Consider the following 19048-nt stretch of genomic DNA (forward strand, 5'->3'; position numbering starts at 1 on the left):
TTATGAGTATAGAAATACAGGAATCAAACTTCCATCATGAAAAAATAGAAAAGAAGGCAGAAGTGAGTTTCTTTACAACATCCTAGTTGGTTTTACTTCACATTCTGTGTCAGCTTAGGACGTTTGATTATAACATCTTTCAGATTCTTTATTAATTCAATCATCTGATTTAAAAATAGTGATGAGTTTCAAGTTTCGGAAATGGACGAAGAGAAAGAATGTGTAAGAAAACCATTAAAATAAAGTGGTGCTCCCTTTAGTAAAATCAATGCAATGATACAAAAAGCACACATCATTTCACAATAAGGCTTTATGTAGAGTACAGAGAATTAAAATGGCTTCTCCAGAGTCCTGAAAATCTGTCATGTCCTCAACAGACAATGAAACAGTTAATTAAGGTTTCTGACATTTTAAATAATGTTTTCAGTGGTTAAGTTGAGTTTAAAAACCTCTGAGCAAGGCACTTCTACTCTCAGCCGCTCCAGTAGAAGACCCACAAAAACATCAAATCACAGAGTTTGACCAGCGTCCGTTCAACAACTTTAACTGGTTTTCTTCCAACTTAATGAATCTGAAGCTTGTTATTGTTTCTAGTAGTTGATTGAAGCCTGTTGAAGTTGTTCTCTGGTGTTCAACAAGGTTCAATACTTGGACCTTTGCTTTTTGGCCCGACAAGCAACATTTGAGTCCTGAGTGAAATATCTAAACAACTAGTGGATGGATTACCATGAACAGACATTCATGTTCTTTAGCGTTAAAATAACAAAAGGAATACAAACTGTTTTAGAAGAATTTCAACTGTTTTTCCTTTAACAAAAAAATATGGACCATTAATGTTTCATTTTTTTTGTTTTACATTACTAAAATGAAGAAAACATCTGCAGTGTTCCACAAGGCTCAATAGTTGGACTTTTGTGTTTTTTTGCTCGACAAGCAACATTTGAGTCCTGAGTGCAACATCTCAACAACTACTGGATGGATTACCATGAACTTAGACATTCATGGTCTTTAGTGTTAAATAACATTAAGAGAGTAGAAGCTTTTCTTTTGGAGAATTTCAACTACTTTTCCTTTAACAAAAAATATGGACCATTAATGTTTCGTTTTTTGATTTACATCTGCTAAAAATTAAGAAAACATCTCTGGTGTTCCACAAGGCTCAATTCTTGTACCTTTGCTTTTTTCCCCAAAGATGAGCCTCATTTAGGTCCACGGTCCTTAGTGCTTTTCCTTCAACTTAAAAAATATGGAGCCTTAATGTTTCTGTTTTTTTTGTCATGAATTAATTAAAATGAAGGAAAAAAAATCTGTGGTGTTCTACAAGGCTCAATTAATGGTTTCCAAATTAATCCAAGCTTTTCCCTGGATGGAAATCGCAGAGTTTGATCCGAGTTGGCTGAAGAACTTGAACTGCCTTTCCTTTGACTTAATGTTTCTGTTGTTTGTTTTAAAATCTACTAAAAATGAACAAAATCTCTGTTGTTCCACCAGGCTGAACTCTTGGACGTCTGCTTTGTCGTTAAACTTTCTTGTCGTTTCTTGTTACCCAGCATAATTTCCATCTTAATGTTTGTTTAACATTAACTGCTTATACTACTTGAACAAAAAACATTTGATTAGGATGATGAAAATGTTGCAGATGAGGTCAGGAGGTTGGGACGGACATTAAACGGATGGATGAGGCTCCTTAATGCTGATTCTGAAAGCTTGTTGTGTTTAGACCCAAATATTGACTGATGGAAAGTCTGATATTAAAAATGCATGTATGAGCGTCCAATATCACTAAAGCATGGTCAAAAATTGCTTAAAAATCAATTTTCATCAATATTGACTAATCAATTCATTAATTAATTTTAGATTAGATTAGATAACAGGAAATTAGATACAGGAACGGACAGAGCAGATTGTTCTTTCTGAGGAGGCTCAAGGTCCTTCAAAGTGTGCACTAGGCTGATGTTCTACCAGTCTGTAGTGACCAGTGTTATCGTCTTTGCTGTGGTGCCAACAAACTGGGCAAACTGGTGGGGATGGAACTGGACAGTGTGGAGGCAGTGACAGAGAAGTGGAGGATGAGAGAGAAGCTAAAAACTATCATGGACAACCCGTCTCATCCTGTCTACGCCGAGCTGAGGTGGCTCAGGAGCAGGTTTAGCCTCAGACTCATCCAGCCATGTACGTCTAAGCGCTGATGGGGCTCCTTTGTAACACCAGCCATCAGACTCCACAACACCACAGCACCCAGTACCCAGACACCAGTAACAGCTAAACTGTCACCAAGATATTGCACATGTATATACAAACAGATACTGCTATGAGTGTATGTACAGTATGTATATTTTTAGGAACAGCACCATGTGTGTATATACACACAATCTATTTTATTGTATCTATTATTCCTATCTTTATTTATTACTTACTTTTTATCCCTGTGTCAAACTGAATTTCCCCTACAGGGGATCAATAAAGCAACATCTTATCTTATCTTGATTAACATCAACTATCTATAACTATCTATAACCTCTCGAGAGTCTAAACAGGAAGTTTGGAAATTGGATCTAAAGGACATTTCCATTGGAGGGAAGCATGTGTCGAGGCTCAAATTAATACTAAGCTACTGTTGCTTCAGTTCAACTGGATGATGCAGATTTATGTTTCTCCTGTTTAACTACATAAACACAATGACAATATTTCTTATATTAGTTTTAAATGTAAAGAATTTCAAGGTACTCTTCTTTGTTGTTTGTGTGTTCAAACAGCAGAGTTTCGGAAGGAGGTTTTATTAATATGATCTCAAAAAATCTCACTGTAAATATTCCTTTAGAAGTATTTTTAATTCACATATACCTATTTAATCTTATTTTGACAGCAAAAAGAGTATAGATTATATAGATGTGTATACTGCAAAAAAAAGCTACTTATAAGCCAAATATTGATGTCTACAGTGCGTTTATGAGGAAATCTGGAAACCATTGAATCTTTATTGGTGATGTTGGGAATCTCCTCATGAATTAAGCATTGGGTTTATGTTGAATGTAAACGTAATGGTATAACTAATAAGATATATTAGCCTTATACGGGGTTAAACTGAGGTACTGCTTTTAACTTCTGTTATATTTTGAATAAATCAATGTTGTTGACAATCTTTTTTTTAATAATTATTTAGATGTATGTGCAGAGAGAGAAAAGTCGGCAGAAAGTGAGAGAAACGAGAGGGAAGGGTTCTGATTTTTTACATAATATATATTGGGAATATTCATTGTGAGGGCTTCATGAAGTGCTTTGGGAAGATATCAAACTGTTATTTTTGGGTTGCATCGATATTTTGTTGAAAAAAAACATTGTTCCAAGTGTTTCTCCAAATAATTAACGTACGTACTTCCTGTGAATAACAGTGTCTTGAGTTTTTGGAAAGCAGCAACAAGCTGGACAGATTTCCACATTTCCATGCTAAGTGGTGACATCGCAGCTGACATCTTTCTTTAATTTGGTGTATTATGAAAACAGGAAACAATCAAAAAATTTACAGCTTTGATTTTAACACCTAACTCTGCAGATCTGACCACTTCCATGTCATCTTTTCAATGCCACAGACAAGCTGATAGATTTTTAGGTTTTCCCCCAGTGCCATTCCCCTTTTATTGGCCTGATTTATACTCATGCAACCCTGCTTTCAATTTACATCTGGAAGGATTTGTGTATCTTATTGTCATCTATTATGGTTTTACTGTGCTTTTGCAAAAGTCTTTGTATGTCTGTTTAGAAACCCAATGTTTATTTATTGTTTTACGCAGGCTGTCTCATGTGGTTCGTCTTCATGTTTGTGCTCATTCATTTAAAGGAATTCCTTTTTTTTTTTTTGTTTCACATTTAAAACGCTTTGTCACAAACTCTGAATTCAAGTTTTCCAAACAGCCAAGGAGGTCAAGGGTGGCTTAACAACTTTGCTAGAACCCAAGAAAGTTCAAGTAAAAAGACTCCCAGGTGCCAGGAAAAAGTTGAATTCAAAGAGGAAAAAGAAGCAGATGAGATTTTTTTTTTTTTTTCTTCTTCACTGAAGATTTGGGGGGAAAAGGATATGATTCAGAGGAGGTGGGCGAGCTGAGTTTTCAGCCACGACAGAAGCTGCAGCAAGGATCTGCTTCGGTCTGTTTGCAATTATGGATAAACAGCCTGGAAGCCAGAGAGCCGGTTTGGTGGAAGGAGATGCACATTCCTGCGGGGCGATGAACACCGGAGCCGGGTCGCTTCGAGGTGAACGCGCTGGAGGAACCAGGCGTCGCGCCCGCTCGACCTGAAGCCAGCGCGCATGTGTCTCCTCTGATATCTGAACGGGACATCTTGTTGCAGCGGTGTTTACCCCTCCGAGGGAAACCCGAACCTCCTTCTCAGGGGGGGAGGTCAGAGGTTGGGGATGGTCGCGAAAGAGCAGCTCCCCTGAAGCTGGTGCAGAGAGCCGGTCCAGACTGAGAGGTTAAAGTTCACGTTTACCCCCCAAAATGTTCCCTACGTCGCCCTTTAGGACTCCGTCTGGACTCGGTCTCCATGCTACTTTGACTCAGACTTTGACTTTGTCTCGGACTCAACTTAAGCGGTTTTGCCTGCAAACATATAACTGGCAGTTTCTTGTAATCTCACCTCAGTGTCCATTTAGTAGCTACTTTTGGAGCTTTCAATCATATCACATGATCTTCATCAGTCATGGAATCGTAGGTGTTCAAATTTCTATTTTTTTTCTGAGCCCTGTGTTTCTTTAAGCACTTCTTATCCACGTCTGCTTACAAAAGAGAGTCAGAGTTCATTCTTTAAAATCTCACCTCAAGGTCAGTTTAGTAGCTGTTCAAGACCTTTCAATCATATCACATGATCTTCATCAGCAGACACGGTCTGCCCGGTTGTCATGGAATCGTTGATGTTCAAATTTCTATTTTTTTCCTGAGCTCGTCGGCTTACAAAAGAGACTCAAAGTTCGTTCTTGACTTTAGACACAGCGGTTAAAATCTCACCTCAAGGTCAGTTTAGTAGCTGTTCTAGAGCTTTCGATCTTATCTTATGATCTTCATCAGCAGATGGAGTTGTCACGGAGTCGTAAATGTTCAAATTTCCACCCACGTTGGCTTCAAAGTTCATTCTTGACTTAGAAAAAAGTAGTTAAAAAAACAATCCGTTTACTAGCTGTTCTGGAGCTCTCAGTCATAAAACATGGTTTTCATCACCAGTGTTGATGCAAGCACAAAGATGAATGGTAATCCTCCAATTTTAAGTCAACATGAATGAAAAAAACCCAGAAAAAACTGGAAATTTGAACATCTACGTCTCCACAGCAACACGGCAAACAAACTGACTTTGACAGAAACAGTTTTTGTTGTTTAAAGCAGCGACTGAAGCTACTAAACGTTTGCATTGTGGATAAAATCCTGAGATTCTGCTCGATGATGATTACAGGTTGCATATCTGTGATTTTGGGTTTTGTAAATAAAATAAACTTGACTTACTGCACGGAAAATAAAGTTTACTTATATGATGTAATCTTGTAGTCTTTGAGTTTCCCCAAAAAACTTTCATCGTGGACGTGAGTTTCACTCCTGAATGATTCATGAATGCGTCTTCTGTGTTTCTTTTGAGGTAAAATGTTTTTTTTAAAGTCTCTCGTGGGCGTTTTCTTCACTTTCACTTTCTTTTCTCTTTGTGAAGTGTTTTTATGTCTCCATTTCCCCTCTCTTCCTCTCTCTCTCTCTTTTAATCCACTAGTGATTTGAGGTCAGGTAGTCCTTTCAGCTTCAAGTCCAGCAACATCTGACCGTAGGCTTTACCCTGAAAACAACAAAAAGTACAACAACTTTACGTCATCACAGTTAAACGTGCATTCTTACAAGATGAACATGTGTGTTTGAAGTTACACGTTCAATGTGTTTGGAGCTTTATGGGTCTCTGAGTGTGAGGTGTGTGTGTGTGTGTGTGTATTAGCGCACTGTGAGAGCACTAAATGTGTGTGTGTGTGTGTGTGTTTCTTTGATGTGCTGTGGATTCCAGCGAGGCGGTAAAAAAACTTTACAGGAGCGTCTGAACAACGGAGGGAGAAGAAAAGAGGAGGAGGAGGAGGAGGAGGAGGAGGAGGAGGGTGAAAGGCACAAGGGTATGAAGAGGAAAAAAAAGTTCTCACTGAGCTGTTAACGTGAAAACATTCACACTCATCGTAACGTCGTTTAACGAAAATGTACATTAGTCAGATTCTAGTAATCAGATTTTTTTTGGTCAACAAAAACTTTTAATTTTGTTTTGATCAGTTTTTAATTTTTATTTTTTCCAAGTGTTTTGAGGTTGCAGTTGCTGTCATCTCTATACAGTTGCCATGGTTACAGGTGTTGGGTAGTGGACGTCCACATTACGGCGGATAAATTCATAAATCTTTTGATCACAACTCACAACTTGATCTGTGAGTAAATCATAGACTGTATAAAAACATGGACGTAGTTACCGTGACGTCACCCGTTGGTTTCTGAAGAGCGGTTTTGAAGCTCAAAGTGAGCCGCTCCGGGCCGTCGCCATCTTGGCTGTACGTGACGCTGCCTAACTCCCAGCCAATCAAAAAAAAGGCAAAGAGGCGGGGCCGAACGGCTGAAACAAGCCACCTAGCGGCTGGCGGACCTGTCACTCAAAGCAGCCATGTCCTTCATTCAGTTGTCATGAAAGAGGAAATTAGCTACAGAGACCAAAACCGTTGTTTGTACCAGACTGTAAACATGTTTATTTCTGCTGTAAAGTCATTTTAACATGGAGGTCTATGATTGACTCACTTTTGGAGCCTCAAGTGGTCGTTCAAGGAACTGCAGTTTTTGGCACTTCCACATGTAAACACAACGTAATCACTCAGAGAGTAGAGAGTTTTATCTTAACTTGTGCAATTTAAACGGATGTCTTATCATGTTGTTTAAATTAAAATATACAAAAACACAACAGCAAAATACTGACAGTATTATTCTCAGAGTCTCTGAACACACCAGATTTCTCCGCCTTCAACGTTGTATATTGTCCACAATTATTATATTCACCATCTGCTATTTTAGGTCATCATCCATTTTGATCCACTAGCTGCTAGCGTTTCATCTGTGACTTCCTGTTACTTGACCGGATGTGAGTTGAGGGGTGATAAGATTCAGCTGCTTTACTTTAACTTCTATTTCATTTTATTTATTTTATTTTTTGGTTCTCCTGTTAATTTCACCCGCTGAATTTTGTTCATTCTGACCCGTGAATATATATTATGTTTTTACCGGTGCAGGACTAATGTTGATGAACATTTAAGTACAGTGTTTGTTTGTGGTAATTTACAATTTTTATGCACAAAATTATAAACATTCATCGTATGTTATTTGTAGTTTTACTGTACTTCCAACTCATTAGATTCTTCTTCAGCGTGGTGACTGAGAGAAGAGTTATTGATCCGCCAGCTAATGAACGGGACATAAAGGAGGCAAAATAAACCGTCTAAACTTCACAAATCTGAGCTGCTGGATGCAGTTTTAGCTGTTTGAATGTTACTGGACAAAGACGGACAGATAGCAGAGAAGAGGTGACGAAAGACAGAAAACAGAAAGAGGAAGAAGCTCCAAAGTTAAGAAAGAGCGAAAGGTCAGAGTTGTGTGTGTTTGTATATGTGTGTGTGTGTGTGTGTGTGTGTGTGTGTGTGTGTTAGTTACCTGGGGGTCGCTGCGTAGAGACGCCACCCCTCCCCCACCGAGTGAACTCTGCAGGACAAAGTTGAGGCTGTGGATCCCCGGCAGAGTGTACCTACGAACCACAAAAAACCCCAAAATAAAACAAAACAAAAAAACACACTTGTAACCCATAGCAACACAAAACCTCCATACTTGTGAAACCACACAGATGAACAAATGTCTCACACACACACACACACACACACACACAGGCCTGCCAGCATAGCCTGGCACCATGTGCTGGTGCGGAGCTTTATTGTGCACACTTACACGTAAAATGTGTGTTAGTGTGTCATTTTTTTCCAGAAGTGTGTGTCAGTGTGTGTCAGTGTGTGTGTGTGTGTCATGGTTAACCACGCTCTGTCAGCATGTGTGTGTGTGTGTGTGCGCGTGTGTTTTTGCAAGTATGTGTTTGCAGTTGCACAGAAAAGAGAGGGGGAGGTTCAAATGTGATCATATGCAAAACCTGTGTGTGTGTGTGTGTTTCTGTCTGTAAGCAGTTAAATGTGTGTGTGTGTGTGTGTGTGTGTGTGTGTGTGTGTGTGTGTGTGTGTGTGTGTGTCTCCGGGCCTCCTGCAGGTTTAATGAGAGCTGGCGGTGCACTAATGAAGCGTCTGTGGCAGCAGGGAGGCGTTTCGGGGTGTGAGAGGAGACGCAGGTCAGCGAGCTTTACAGCCTCCACTTCTTCATTACGCTAATCGCTAACACGCCGCGCGCTGAGTCATGGCTCAGACATGTCCGCCTGGATGTACAGGAGGCAGCGACTTCACATGTGTGTGGTAGCGTTACCCAAAAACTCCTCCATCATACCTGCAGTTTAACACCTAAACCTCCTCAGCTGGTCGTCATGTCTGGTAGATTGTGCTTCTTAAAATGAGATAACGTAACTGTTGCTCAACAGCGGCCATCGTGGCCACAGGTGGTAATTACAGGATATTAAACCATCGTTAGCGCGGGAGTAGCAGCTGGTTGAAACTATTGGGACTGAAAGGGAGAAGATTCACTGCTGAACACGGTGACGAAAGACGACGACAGGAAACGTTTCCAGGAACGAGAGAAGCAAGGTTTTTATACTTTTTTGTTACTCATACTAATGGATGCACGATATTGGATTTTTTGCCGATTTCCAACTCACTGTGGCCAATGCTGATACCGATATATGCTCATATTTTTTTCCAGATGGCTGAGGAGACTATTATGTTTTTAGGAAGAATTTAGGAAGACTGGAGTTCAGGAGCATTAAAAGAAGGTGGCGGTAATGCACCTAATACGCTGGTTGCCAACCGCCGTTATAAACCAAAAAGATTGTTTTTTCTAAACAGAGTGGTACATCCTGTCAGCCGAGGTGTTTCCTATCTGTGCAGCCGAACTTAGCAGCTCGTCGACGGACTGTTTCTCCCTGACGGTCCCGGTGCTTCCTCCGCAGGCTCCACTTTTCTCAAGCTGCCCGTCAGACCGTTTGGATCCACATGGAGAGCCGGGGCTAACGTTAGCTTAGAGGCTAGTGGAGCGATAGCCGCAGCATGACCGGAGGGAAGCACAGCCAGCTAGCCTCTGCTAGCCTCCCAGCTAACGTTAGCCCCGGTTCTCCATGTGGATCAACCCGAGCACCGAGCCCCGGTTTGTTATTCAGGTTAAAGTGGGAAGAAGCATGCAAACTTGCCCCAAATTGCCCCTTAAAACATGAATTAAGTCTTTTGAATTGAACTGAATCTTTAGTTTGCTGCCATATCAGACCAAGTCAGACTGTAAAACCCAGAACTGCACATTTTTTATTAGCCATGCTAGCAGCGATGCAATGCCAGTCAGTCAGTCCACCATGTTGGTTCGGATTGAAATATTTCAACAACTATTGACTGGATCACTATGAAATTTTCTACATATGTTAATGGTTTCCAGACGATGTGTCCTATTGACTTTGGTGATCCTCTGACTTTTCTTCTAGCACCACGAATGGACGTATTAAGAGAGCTTAACCAGGGTAACTTGGCCTTTCGGTCTCAATATATACGTCATTTTCCGCGAGTCCTCGTTTCCTAGAATCTCTATAATGGCGCTGGCATGTGCAATGTTAGCATGAACCATAGATTAAAAATGGCCGCATTCATGGGAAATTCATCAGGTAGCCTCAAACAATCTCATTATGTTGACTTAGTCTAAAGTTAAAGTCATAAAAATCACATTCCCTTAATATAAGTGTTAAAATCTGTCAGTTCACTGAAAATATTCTGATCTGTTTGAAATAGAAGTTAACTTGTTTCAAGAGTTTTCAAAAATATGTATAAAAATGAAAAGAAATAAGGTTTCTGGCACTATTTTTAATGTCAGTTGAGTGTTGATGGGAGGAAACTGAAATATTCTTACTGCGCTTCATTTGAAATGTCTTTTATGCAACCAGAGGACACTTTACATGAAGACAACGAGCCAAATAATGCTGACAAAGTGTTTTCTCCTACAGAGTTTCTGTCATCAGTCTTTCTGAAAAGCTGAAAAAATGTTTCTGAGGTTTTCTGTCCTAATTCTAAAGACATAAACTGGTATTTACAACCGTACTGGACAGAAAAATATGAACAGCTCATCATTTTATATTTAGTCCAGCGCCCATTAATTCTTTGAGTAATTAACCATTTACCTTCTCAAAGTAGATGTTGTTACCTTGCAGAAAGCTTCTCATTGTCTGTGAGGAGTTTTTAAAAAATTTGTTTGGAGACAAACTGAACATCGAGTCTCTCCAGCTGTCAAAACTACAAACCCCCGGCTTCTATTATGTCTGCCCTGCTGTGTCATTACAGGGTTTTTTTACCTCGGAGGAGGGTTATGATAGTCAGTAATGTTTATTATGGTGGTTTGTCTCGGTTTCCGTGGAAGTCGTGTTCCTGCTTTCTCTCAGTCAGTTGTGGTTTTCTTCATGGCTACAGTATAACGGTCTGAACCACAGCCGCCCTTCAGTGTCTTCAGCACTCTGTTAAATCTCTGTCAGTGCAGTATTTGTGAGGTTTGAAAAAAAATGGAGCCAGTAACATGGTTAAGATGTTTTAAATGGGATTTCAGTTGTTCCTCTAGTTAGCACGTATGTATGTACAAACCGAGGATAGAACATAACAAACAGCTGTGAAACTTTATGCAATAAGGAAACAACTCTATAATGTATACGACCATAGGACAGAGCACAGATATAATATCTTCATTATTGATTAATCTATGTTTGTCAATGTATTGTTAAGTCTGTAAAATACCAAAAATAAGGACTAGAATTCTTGTTTTTTTGGGTTTTTTTTGGATCGACTTGAGACTTGACTTGAACTTGCCCTAAAAACTTGGACTTCCTATTTAAAACACTTGAGGCTCGATTAACTTGGACTCATCGTCAAAAACTTCACTTGAACTTTCCATTTTAAGACTTTTCATGGACTTGCCCTGAAAAAATTTGCTTCATCTTCCCATTTAAAGACTTGAACCTTCACTTGGACTTGATCTCTAAAGACTTGAGTCTGGCCTGATGTGATTCATTGTCACATCAGTTCAGTTTGTAGCGTCTGAAGTGGAAAACTTTGACTCATCAGATTTACCTCGTTCTAAATGGAAAGACTGAGGTCAAATCAGTCCAGTATTTTGAATTCTTAACATTTTTTTTTATGTTTATGTTTAAATAATCTAACAAGGATTAGCAAATTATCATGAAAAATATTCTTAACCTGAGCAAGAAAGTGGGAAAACTAGAAAATTATGGAACACTAATGCCTTAAAAGAGAATTACCAGAGAGAGAAAACCTTTTAAAAGTCTCTAAAGATGAACTCAGCGTTAATATATTAATGAAAAGGTGTAAAAACGATGAGTTGCAACTTGATGAGCTTGAAAGGTTAAAAGGACTTTGATTAAATATGTCAGATATGAAAAATATGATGGATTTAAACATAACGTGACCATGAAATTAAAAGGTTCAGTCAAAACTGACCTCACAGTCTGATAACATGCTGAACAGATAAATACTGAGAAGAAGAAGAAGAAGAAGTAAACAAACACGGAGGAGGTTCATGTTGGATCTCTCCGGCTCGATCGTGACTAATATCTCCTCGGTGGCAGATTTGTGCGTCTTGTTTTCAGCGTGTTCCCGCTCTGCTGTGTCTTGCTGGTGAAGGCCGACGTCTGACAGTGATTAAAGCTAACCGCAGCCGCTAATCGCCGCCGCTGCGTGCCATGCTGCCTCTGTTGTGTTCCTGCTTGAAAAAAAAAACCCTCTGAGGAGCTGTGTGTGCGGAGGAGTTGACGAGCTTGTTCCTCTCAAATTGTCTAAAACAGAAGTGAGTTCACAGACATGTTCTCCCTCCTACACACACACACACACACACACACACACAAAAACCTCTCATTCACATCTGTACACGTGTGGATTTGCACGAAACGCTTGAATGCAAATATATATTGATTTCTGTATCTGCATTATTAGATTTGTTACACATGTAGACACACAGTCAGTGATCCAATAACAAATCCATCAATCAGCTGATTAGAATTTTATATTTTTACTTTTTAAAGGATAAGTTCACAATTTTTACACCTTTAATTGGGCAAAAATATATTCATTTGAGGGTTTATGTTTATGTTTGAACAGCTTTAGGCTCAAATAAGTTACTATAGAGCTCTAAAGATTAGTCAATTGATTGATTAGTTGCCGACTATTAAATCAATCACCAACAGTTTTGATAATCGATTAATTATTTTGAGTCGTTCTTCAAGAAAAATCAGATTTCAGCTTCTCAAATGTGATTATTTTCTGGTTTCTTTAGTCTTCAGTGTGGTGTGGTTTAGTGGTTGTTGACGCCATCTTGGACTTTGGGGAAACAGCGATCGACGTGTATCGACGACTAATCGATTAATCTATAAATTAACTGATGAGTTGCAGCGTTAAGTCGCTCTTTTCAAACACTCTGACATCGGCGACGCAGGAGAGTTTTTGTGTTTCCAGTTTTATATCAGAGGAAAAATATTAGAATCTGTTTCATGTGGTTTTATAGAGATAACGTAGCGTAACTGTCAGCTTCTCCAACACTTTACGTAACATTAACCAGGTTGAACGTTTTTTTTAGGTGGTTCAGCGTTTTTTCACACCTGTAAGAAATAATATTTAGCAGTTTTCTTACCTGATAAAGAACATCACGTTAACTTAAAGTCTTGAGCAGAGAAAACAATTGAAACGTTTTCAGATCTGATTATATGAGAAGAAGCGCCTCACGTCTGGGGACTGATGAAGGTTCAGATTTGCTCCTGATCCTCGTCGTCTACTCAGGACTTCTAGTTTTGATCCCGGTTATAAAATGTAACCAATCTTCTATCTCGAAGGTATATTTCTTGCATCGCTCACCGTGTGACGGCGTTGTGCGCCCCCGGCTGGATGAGGTGGGAGAAGTATTCCTGCACTTTAGAAGCAGTCAGGTGTTTCTTCAGGTAGGGATAGAAGAGAGGATGACGAGCGATCACTCCTGAACGAAGAGAGAGACACAAAACAGAGAGTGATGAGAGAGTTTGGTGTTTTTTCCCTTCAGCTATGTGAACTTCATGAACACCATCCAGTTATCCATCTTCTGTTTACCATAAATAAACCAGAACGTTTATTTCTGTGTGAGGATTTTCCAATAACAGAGCGCTCAGGGCACTTTATTTAAAACCTGTCACCACTCTTTAATCCCTATTTATTAGAGAAGTTAAAGGAATATTTCAGATTTTTAAGCTCATGAGTCTTCTCGCTGAGAGTTAGACGAGAAGATTGACACCACTCTCATGTCTGTATGTTAAATATGAAGCTACAGCTAGCATCTGGTTAGCATAGCTTAGCATAGAGGAAACAGTTAGCCTAGCTCTGTCTACCTAATGGACACGTTATATCTCGTTTGTTTAATCCGTGCAAAAAACCAAAGTGTAAAAACGACACGTTGTGGTTTTACAGGGTTACGTGGCGGACGTTTTCTTGGCCGGGTCCAGTTGCCTGGCAACCAGTGGAAACAACAGGAAGTTACTTGTGCCAGCCAAAAAAACAGTCCCCATGTTAAAATGCAACATGTTGTTATTACACTTCAGGTTTTTATATGAATAAAAGAAACAAGATACAACGTGCTAATTAGTTAGCTGTAGAGAGCCAGGCTAGCTGCTAAGCTAAGCTAAGCTAATCTAATCTGCTAGTGGCTGTAGCTTCATATTTAAACAGTCAGACATGTAAGTGCTATTGATCTTCTCATCTAACTTTCTGCCAGAAAGTGAACAAGTGTTTTTTTTTTAACCAAAATATCGAGGTAATGTGCTTCGTTGCTCTGCGACGTTCTGGTGTGAAGGAAACCTCAGTGACGAGTTCAGGTTGAACCAGGATGGTGTTTTATAGGGATCGATTCAGTTCTTGATTCAGTTACATCAGATGATATTGAGTCAGTTTGTCCGACATTCAACAAGTGAGCAGAACTGTTGTTGCCTTGAACATTACAGGCAAAACATTACCTGTTAAAAAAAAGAAAACATCTATGCACTAAGGATTGTTTTCTTGAGAAAATGCAAAAAGACTAAAACATGATACATCTAGATAGTTTAGGCCTCATGTATAAAACAGTTGAGCGAGAATAGAAACATCATTGTGCATCTACAGAATCCAGTAGAATCTGCACACTGTCGGGTCCATGACTTCACATCTCAGATCAGTGTGTTTCCTCTCGTAGATGTGATCTCTAGATCAGCTGACCGTCCTGAGTCACGACGGTCCCGTGAACCGCAGCGAGTCCACAGACTGAAACCGTCACGGTTTACAGGACTCTCACGACTCCAGACGGCTAACCTAGCGGCTAGCATCTACGCTACTCTTTAACTCAATATAACATTTTAAACATCACGCAGCTCTGACTGGACGATGATCTCTGGATTTAAAAAAGGACCGATTGTGGATCGTTAATCGGAAAATCTATGTTTTTTTTTTGTTCTTACCGATGTTAGCCGAGTCTCCTTTGTCTCCGCTCCTCGTGTAGGCCAGTTCCTCCAGTCTGTAGCTGTGTGGTCCACTGGGCAGGTCTGGACAGAGACCAGAAAAACAACAACAACAACTGCTGTTTGTTTGGCTCGACTAACGGTGATAAAACACAGAGAATCAGGTTGTTTGATTCTCCTTCCAAATGCCTCAATGTCTCCTGCTGGGAACATTATTTCATTGTGTATCTTAATATATTATTTCTGTGTGTAAAAAGGTTTTTCTATTCTGTTTATTTATTGTTCAGGAGGGGTAACATTTCTTTTTCTGTTTGTCCTTTTTCTTGGAATGGAAACCTACAGTGATTCATCACAAAGTTAACTGTAAAAAAGCCTGAATGTGATCACTCTCACCTGGAAAAACAAACAAAAACCCAGGAGACAGAAACACGTCAGAGTTTCATTTATTCCTCTGAATTACAGTAACTTCCAGCGATAAATATCAGTCACTGTAGTTCACTTACGTCCCTGCGAGTGTGCGTGAGTGTCTCTCCTTTGTTGTGGCACCAGAGGGGAAAGATTATTATCCATTATTTCTGACTGTGTGGTAGGTAATCCATTAGTTATGCCTGCTTCCACACACACACACACACACACACACAGACTTTGTTCATTTTTAACCTCCTTTTTTTTTTTTTTTAATGTTTGCTGAACAGATGCAACCGACCAAAAAGCTGAAATGTTTTTAAGTCTTTGTTTTAGGTATTTTATCTTTAAACTTAAGTGTTTAATGTTGCTCTGCTGCTTTTATTCTTTGGTGAGCAAAAAGTGGACGATAAAGGTCTGTTTTATTCTATTGATGCATGTTATCTCATGTTCAACTTCCACTTCTGGTGCAGACAGGAAGTTAAAGGATCATTCTGGTGATTTGCTGTATTTTTCTTCTTGTCAATAAATCTCATATTTGGATCCGAACCAACAATAAAGTGGTCTATTGACGAGTATTGTGTGTGTGTGATGATATGTGACGGCTGCACTGGGTGAGACGTTGGATACTGTAGTGATCATGTTTGTGTTGCACGACATTTGGTGACAATAAGAGAAAATACAGAAGAATCAGCAGCCTCATCCTTTTATAAAAAAAGACAAAATGACACAGTCATAACGTCAATATCAGAGCTTAAGTCGGTCAATGATTTTGATTTTTTTTAAGTAGAAGCAGGTGAAATAAATATTAAAAGCAGCAGCTCCATCTTTTCTTCTTCTCTCGCTTGAATGTTTTCATTCTCTTGGTTTTGGTTTTTGTGTGATTGGAGAGGCCTTCCTGCTTTCAGCCCGGGGAATGTGAAGACAGCGGAGCCAGGAACATGTAGTTTCTATTGCCTCCGTCAGAAAGAACATCATTAACGCCGGGTTGAGAGTGTCTTAACGGCGTTTCGAGAGTGTGTTAAACTCTGCTGAATGTGTGTGTGTGTGTGTGTGTGTGTGTGGTCAGTGTTTTGTGCGTGTCAGTCTTGTGCAGAGCCATGTGACGGAAGCGCTGGTGAAAAGGGTGAAAGGAGGAAAAGTGGCACAGTTTGTACTTTTTTAGGGATAAGAGACGCCACACACACACACACACACACACACACACACACACACACACACACACGCACACACACACTCTGCCTGCTGAACCTCTCTTTCCTCACAACTTTTAACCAGTTTGTTCTTTATTTTTATTTTTCCTGGATGTCTGTTGGTTTTAAGTGGTTTAAGTATGTGGTGGTGCTGGTGGTTGTATGGAGGTAAATGGGACGAGGGGGTGCGTCGCCCTCTGCAGGCAAACATCAGTAACTGCACAGCAGCAGGTGGAAGAACTGAACGCAATAAAAATCATGAATTTATTCTGTTTCTCTACTCTGATGAACGACGAGGCCGCTGGAACGATCACCTTCACTAAAGGTTGGTTTCATATCAGTCACAGAAGGTTTCTGATTGGTTGCTGGTATGACAGCGCATCTCAAATGTATTTACATAACGATAGTTTAACTTTAAATCAGAGCTCAAGGTTTATTAAACTACAGGTAACCATAGAAACTGTACTGATGCTTCAGGCTCCATCAGCAGTTAAATCACTCAGGGAACCCTGGAGCCTCTTCAAAGACTATTTAATCCCCATAAAAAGGACCCCTGGAACCTCTTCAAGGACCATTCAAGCCCCATCAGTGATCCCTGGAGCTCCATCAACAACCCACAGAAATGCCTGGAGCTCCCTCAATGACCATTAAAGCCTCTTCAGAGACCCCTGGAACCACCTCAAAGACTCCAGAAACCTCTTCATGGATGCTTAGATCTCCTTCCAGGACTCCTGGAACATCTTCATGACCCCTAAAATTTCCTACAGGACCCCTGGAACCTCCTGAAATACTCCTAGAAACCCCTTAAGTGTCATTTAAGCCTCTTCAGGGAGCCCTGGAACCACTTCAAGGACTCTAAAATCCTCCTCTTGGACTCCTAGAACTCACTCAAGGTCCCCTAGAACCACCACAGGGACCCTAGGAACCTCTGAAATGACCATTTGACAATTTAAACTTGTTTAAGCGCCCCTGAACCCACCTCAAGGACTCCAGAAACCTCTTCAAGGATGCTTAGATCTCCCTCCAGGACTCCTGAAGCCCAGTCAAGGACTCCAGAAACGTCTTCATGACCCCTAAAAATCCCTAAAAAGGACCCCTGGAACCTCCTAAAATACTCCTAGAAACCCCTTGAGGGTCATTTAAGCCTCTTCAGGGAGCCCTGGAACCACTTCAAGGAATCTGAAATCCTCTTCTGTGACTCCTAAACCTCACTCATGGTCCCCTGAAACCACCACAGGGACCCTAGGAACCTCTACAATGACCATTTGACAATTTAAGCTTCTTTAAGCGCCCCTGAACCCACCTCAAGGACTCCAGAAACCTCTTCAAGGATGCTTAGATCTCCCTCTAGGACTCCCGAAGCCCCCTCAAGGACTCCAGAAACATCTTCATGACCCCTAAAAAATTCCTAGAGGACCCCTGGAACCTCCTAAAATACTCCTAGAAACCCCTTAAGGATCATTTAAGCCTCTTCAGGGAGCCCTGGAACCACTTCAAGGACTCTGAAACCTCCACAGGGACACTAGGAGCCTCTACAATGACCATTTGACAATTTAAGCTTCTTTATGTGCCCCTGAACCCACCTCGAGGACTCCAGAAACCTCTTCAAGGATGTTTAGAACTCTCTGAAGTCCCTTCAAGGACCACTCAAACATTCTCAGATAATATTAAGAACCACTGAAGAGCTTCTGGAAACCTTTCAAGGCCCTATGAAGCCTCCTCAAGGACTTCGCCAACCTGCTCAGGGACTCTTAACGTGCTGCTTACCTCTGTCTGGGACATCATCCGCTGAGGTGGGAGGGGCTTCCTGCTCAGGCGTGTCTGGTCCCGCCTCCGAGAACGACTCCACCAGCTCTCCAGCGATGTGAATATCCACCTGCAATGACGTCAGAAACACGTTTTTTATAGTATTTTGTGGTTCAAACTCAACCGACTGCTGGCTGATTCCTTATTTTTGGTTCTTTGCACCAGTGCAGCCGTTGTGTTTTTATGAGTCCATAAAGGTTTTGGTTGCAAATCAAAAAAAAAGTGTCAAATCTAGTCTAGTTGCATGTGAAACACACAGTCGCAGGTGGCTGGATATGATGAAGATAACAGGTTTTATCAGCTCAGCTCATTTCTGCAGGGACTGTATGATACTTCTGACCTTTTCCAGGATCGTGGGTGTGTTTCCCACAGCGACATCTGGATGACCTGCGCGTGACTCATCAAGTTCCTTCTTTGTTGAAATGTCTTGAAAACCCCAAAAATGTGACAACACAGTTTGTTTGTTTTGTTTTCTCAACTCTTGGTGCAAAATCAAACTCACCTTCAGCTCAGATTTGGGGTGTAAGAAGAAAAACGGCTTCAGGACCGGAGACCTTTAAACCACAAAGACAGAACATGTTATAAATATGAAGAAACATCCGGATGTTATTGTTTGTTTATTGTGACAGAAGATGATGCGTCCTGCTGTGCGTTTCTTCACCAGAAATGTGACGCTTTATTTAAGAATGTTCGATAAAAGCAGCATTTGTTGTGTGAGAGTAAATTAAACATTCAGCTCCCTGTGACGTCAGTTTGCATAAAAAAAAAAAAATACAAAAGAGCTTAAGAGTCCTAACTGGAAATAAATCTTTTTTTCCCACTCACACTCTGGGACGTCCGCCCACGATGCCGGTCAGTCCAGGAGCTGTGAGCGTGGAAAAAGTGACAGAACAAAAAGAGAGAGAGAGAAAGGTTCAGTTTTTTTTTTTTTTTTTTTTCCAGCGAGCAGAAATAATCCATGTGTG

At 40.4% G+C, this 19048-nt stretch overlaps 1 protein-coding gene across 1 annotated transcript in view; it reads right to left on the minus strand.

Annotated features, from left to right (window-relative positions):
- Window positions 1–292: 292 nt before the first annotated feature.
- Window positions 293–19048, minus strand: part of lratb.1 (lecithin retinol acyltransferase b, tandem duplicate 1) — a 33796-nt gene continuing 15040 nt past the window's right edge. Inside the window, exons 14-20 of the mRNA XM_044341985.1 lie at window positions 18909–18948; window positions 18586–18637; window positions 18045–18153; window positions 14680–14763; window positions 13079–13196; window positions 7698–7788; window positions 293–5811 (exon numbers count right to left, since the gene is read on the minus strand). Of these exons, the coding sequence (XP_044197920.1) occupies window positions 5737–5811; window positions 7698–7788; window positions 13079–13196; window positions 14680–14763; window positions 18045–18153; window positions 18586–18637; window positions 18909–18948 (569 nt within the window). The 3' untranslated portion in view covers window positions 293–5736. The remainder of the gene's footprint in view (window positions 5812–7697; window positions 7789–13078; window positions 13197–14679; window positions 14764–18044; window positions 18154–18585; window positions 18638–18908; window positions 18949–19048) is intronic.

The sequence above is a fragment of the Thunnus albacares genome, chromosome 22, assembly GCF_914725855.1.
Source record: "Thunnus albacares chromosome 22, fThuAlb1.1, whole genome shotgun sequence".
Taxonomy (NCBI): domain Eukaryota; kingdom Metazoa; phylum Chordata; class Actinopteri; order Scombriformes; family Scombridae; genus Thunnus; species Thunnus albacares.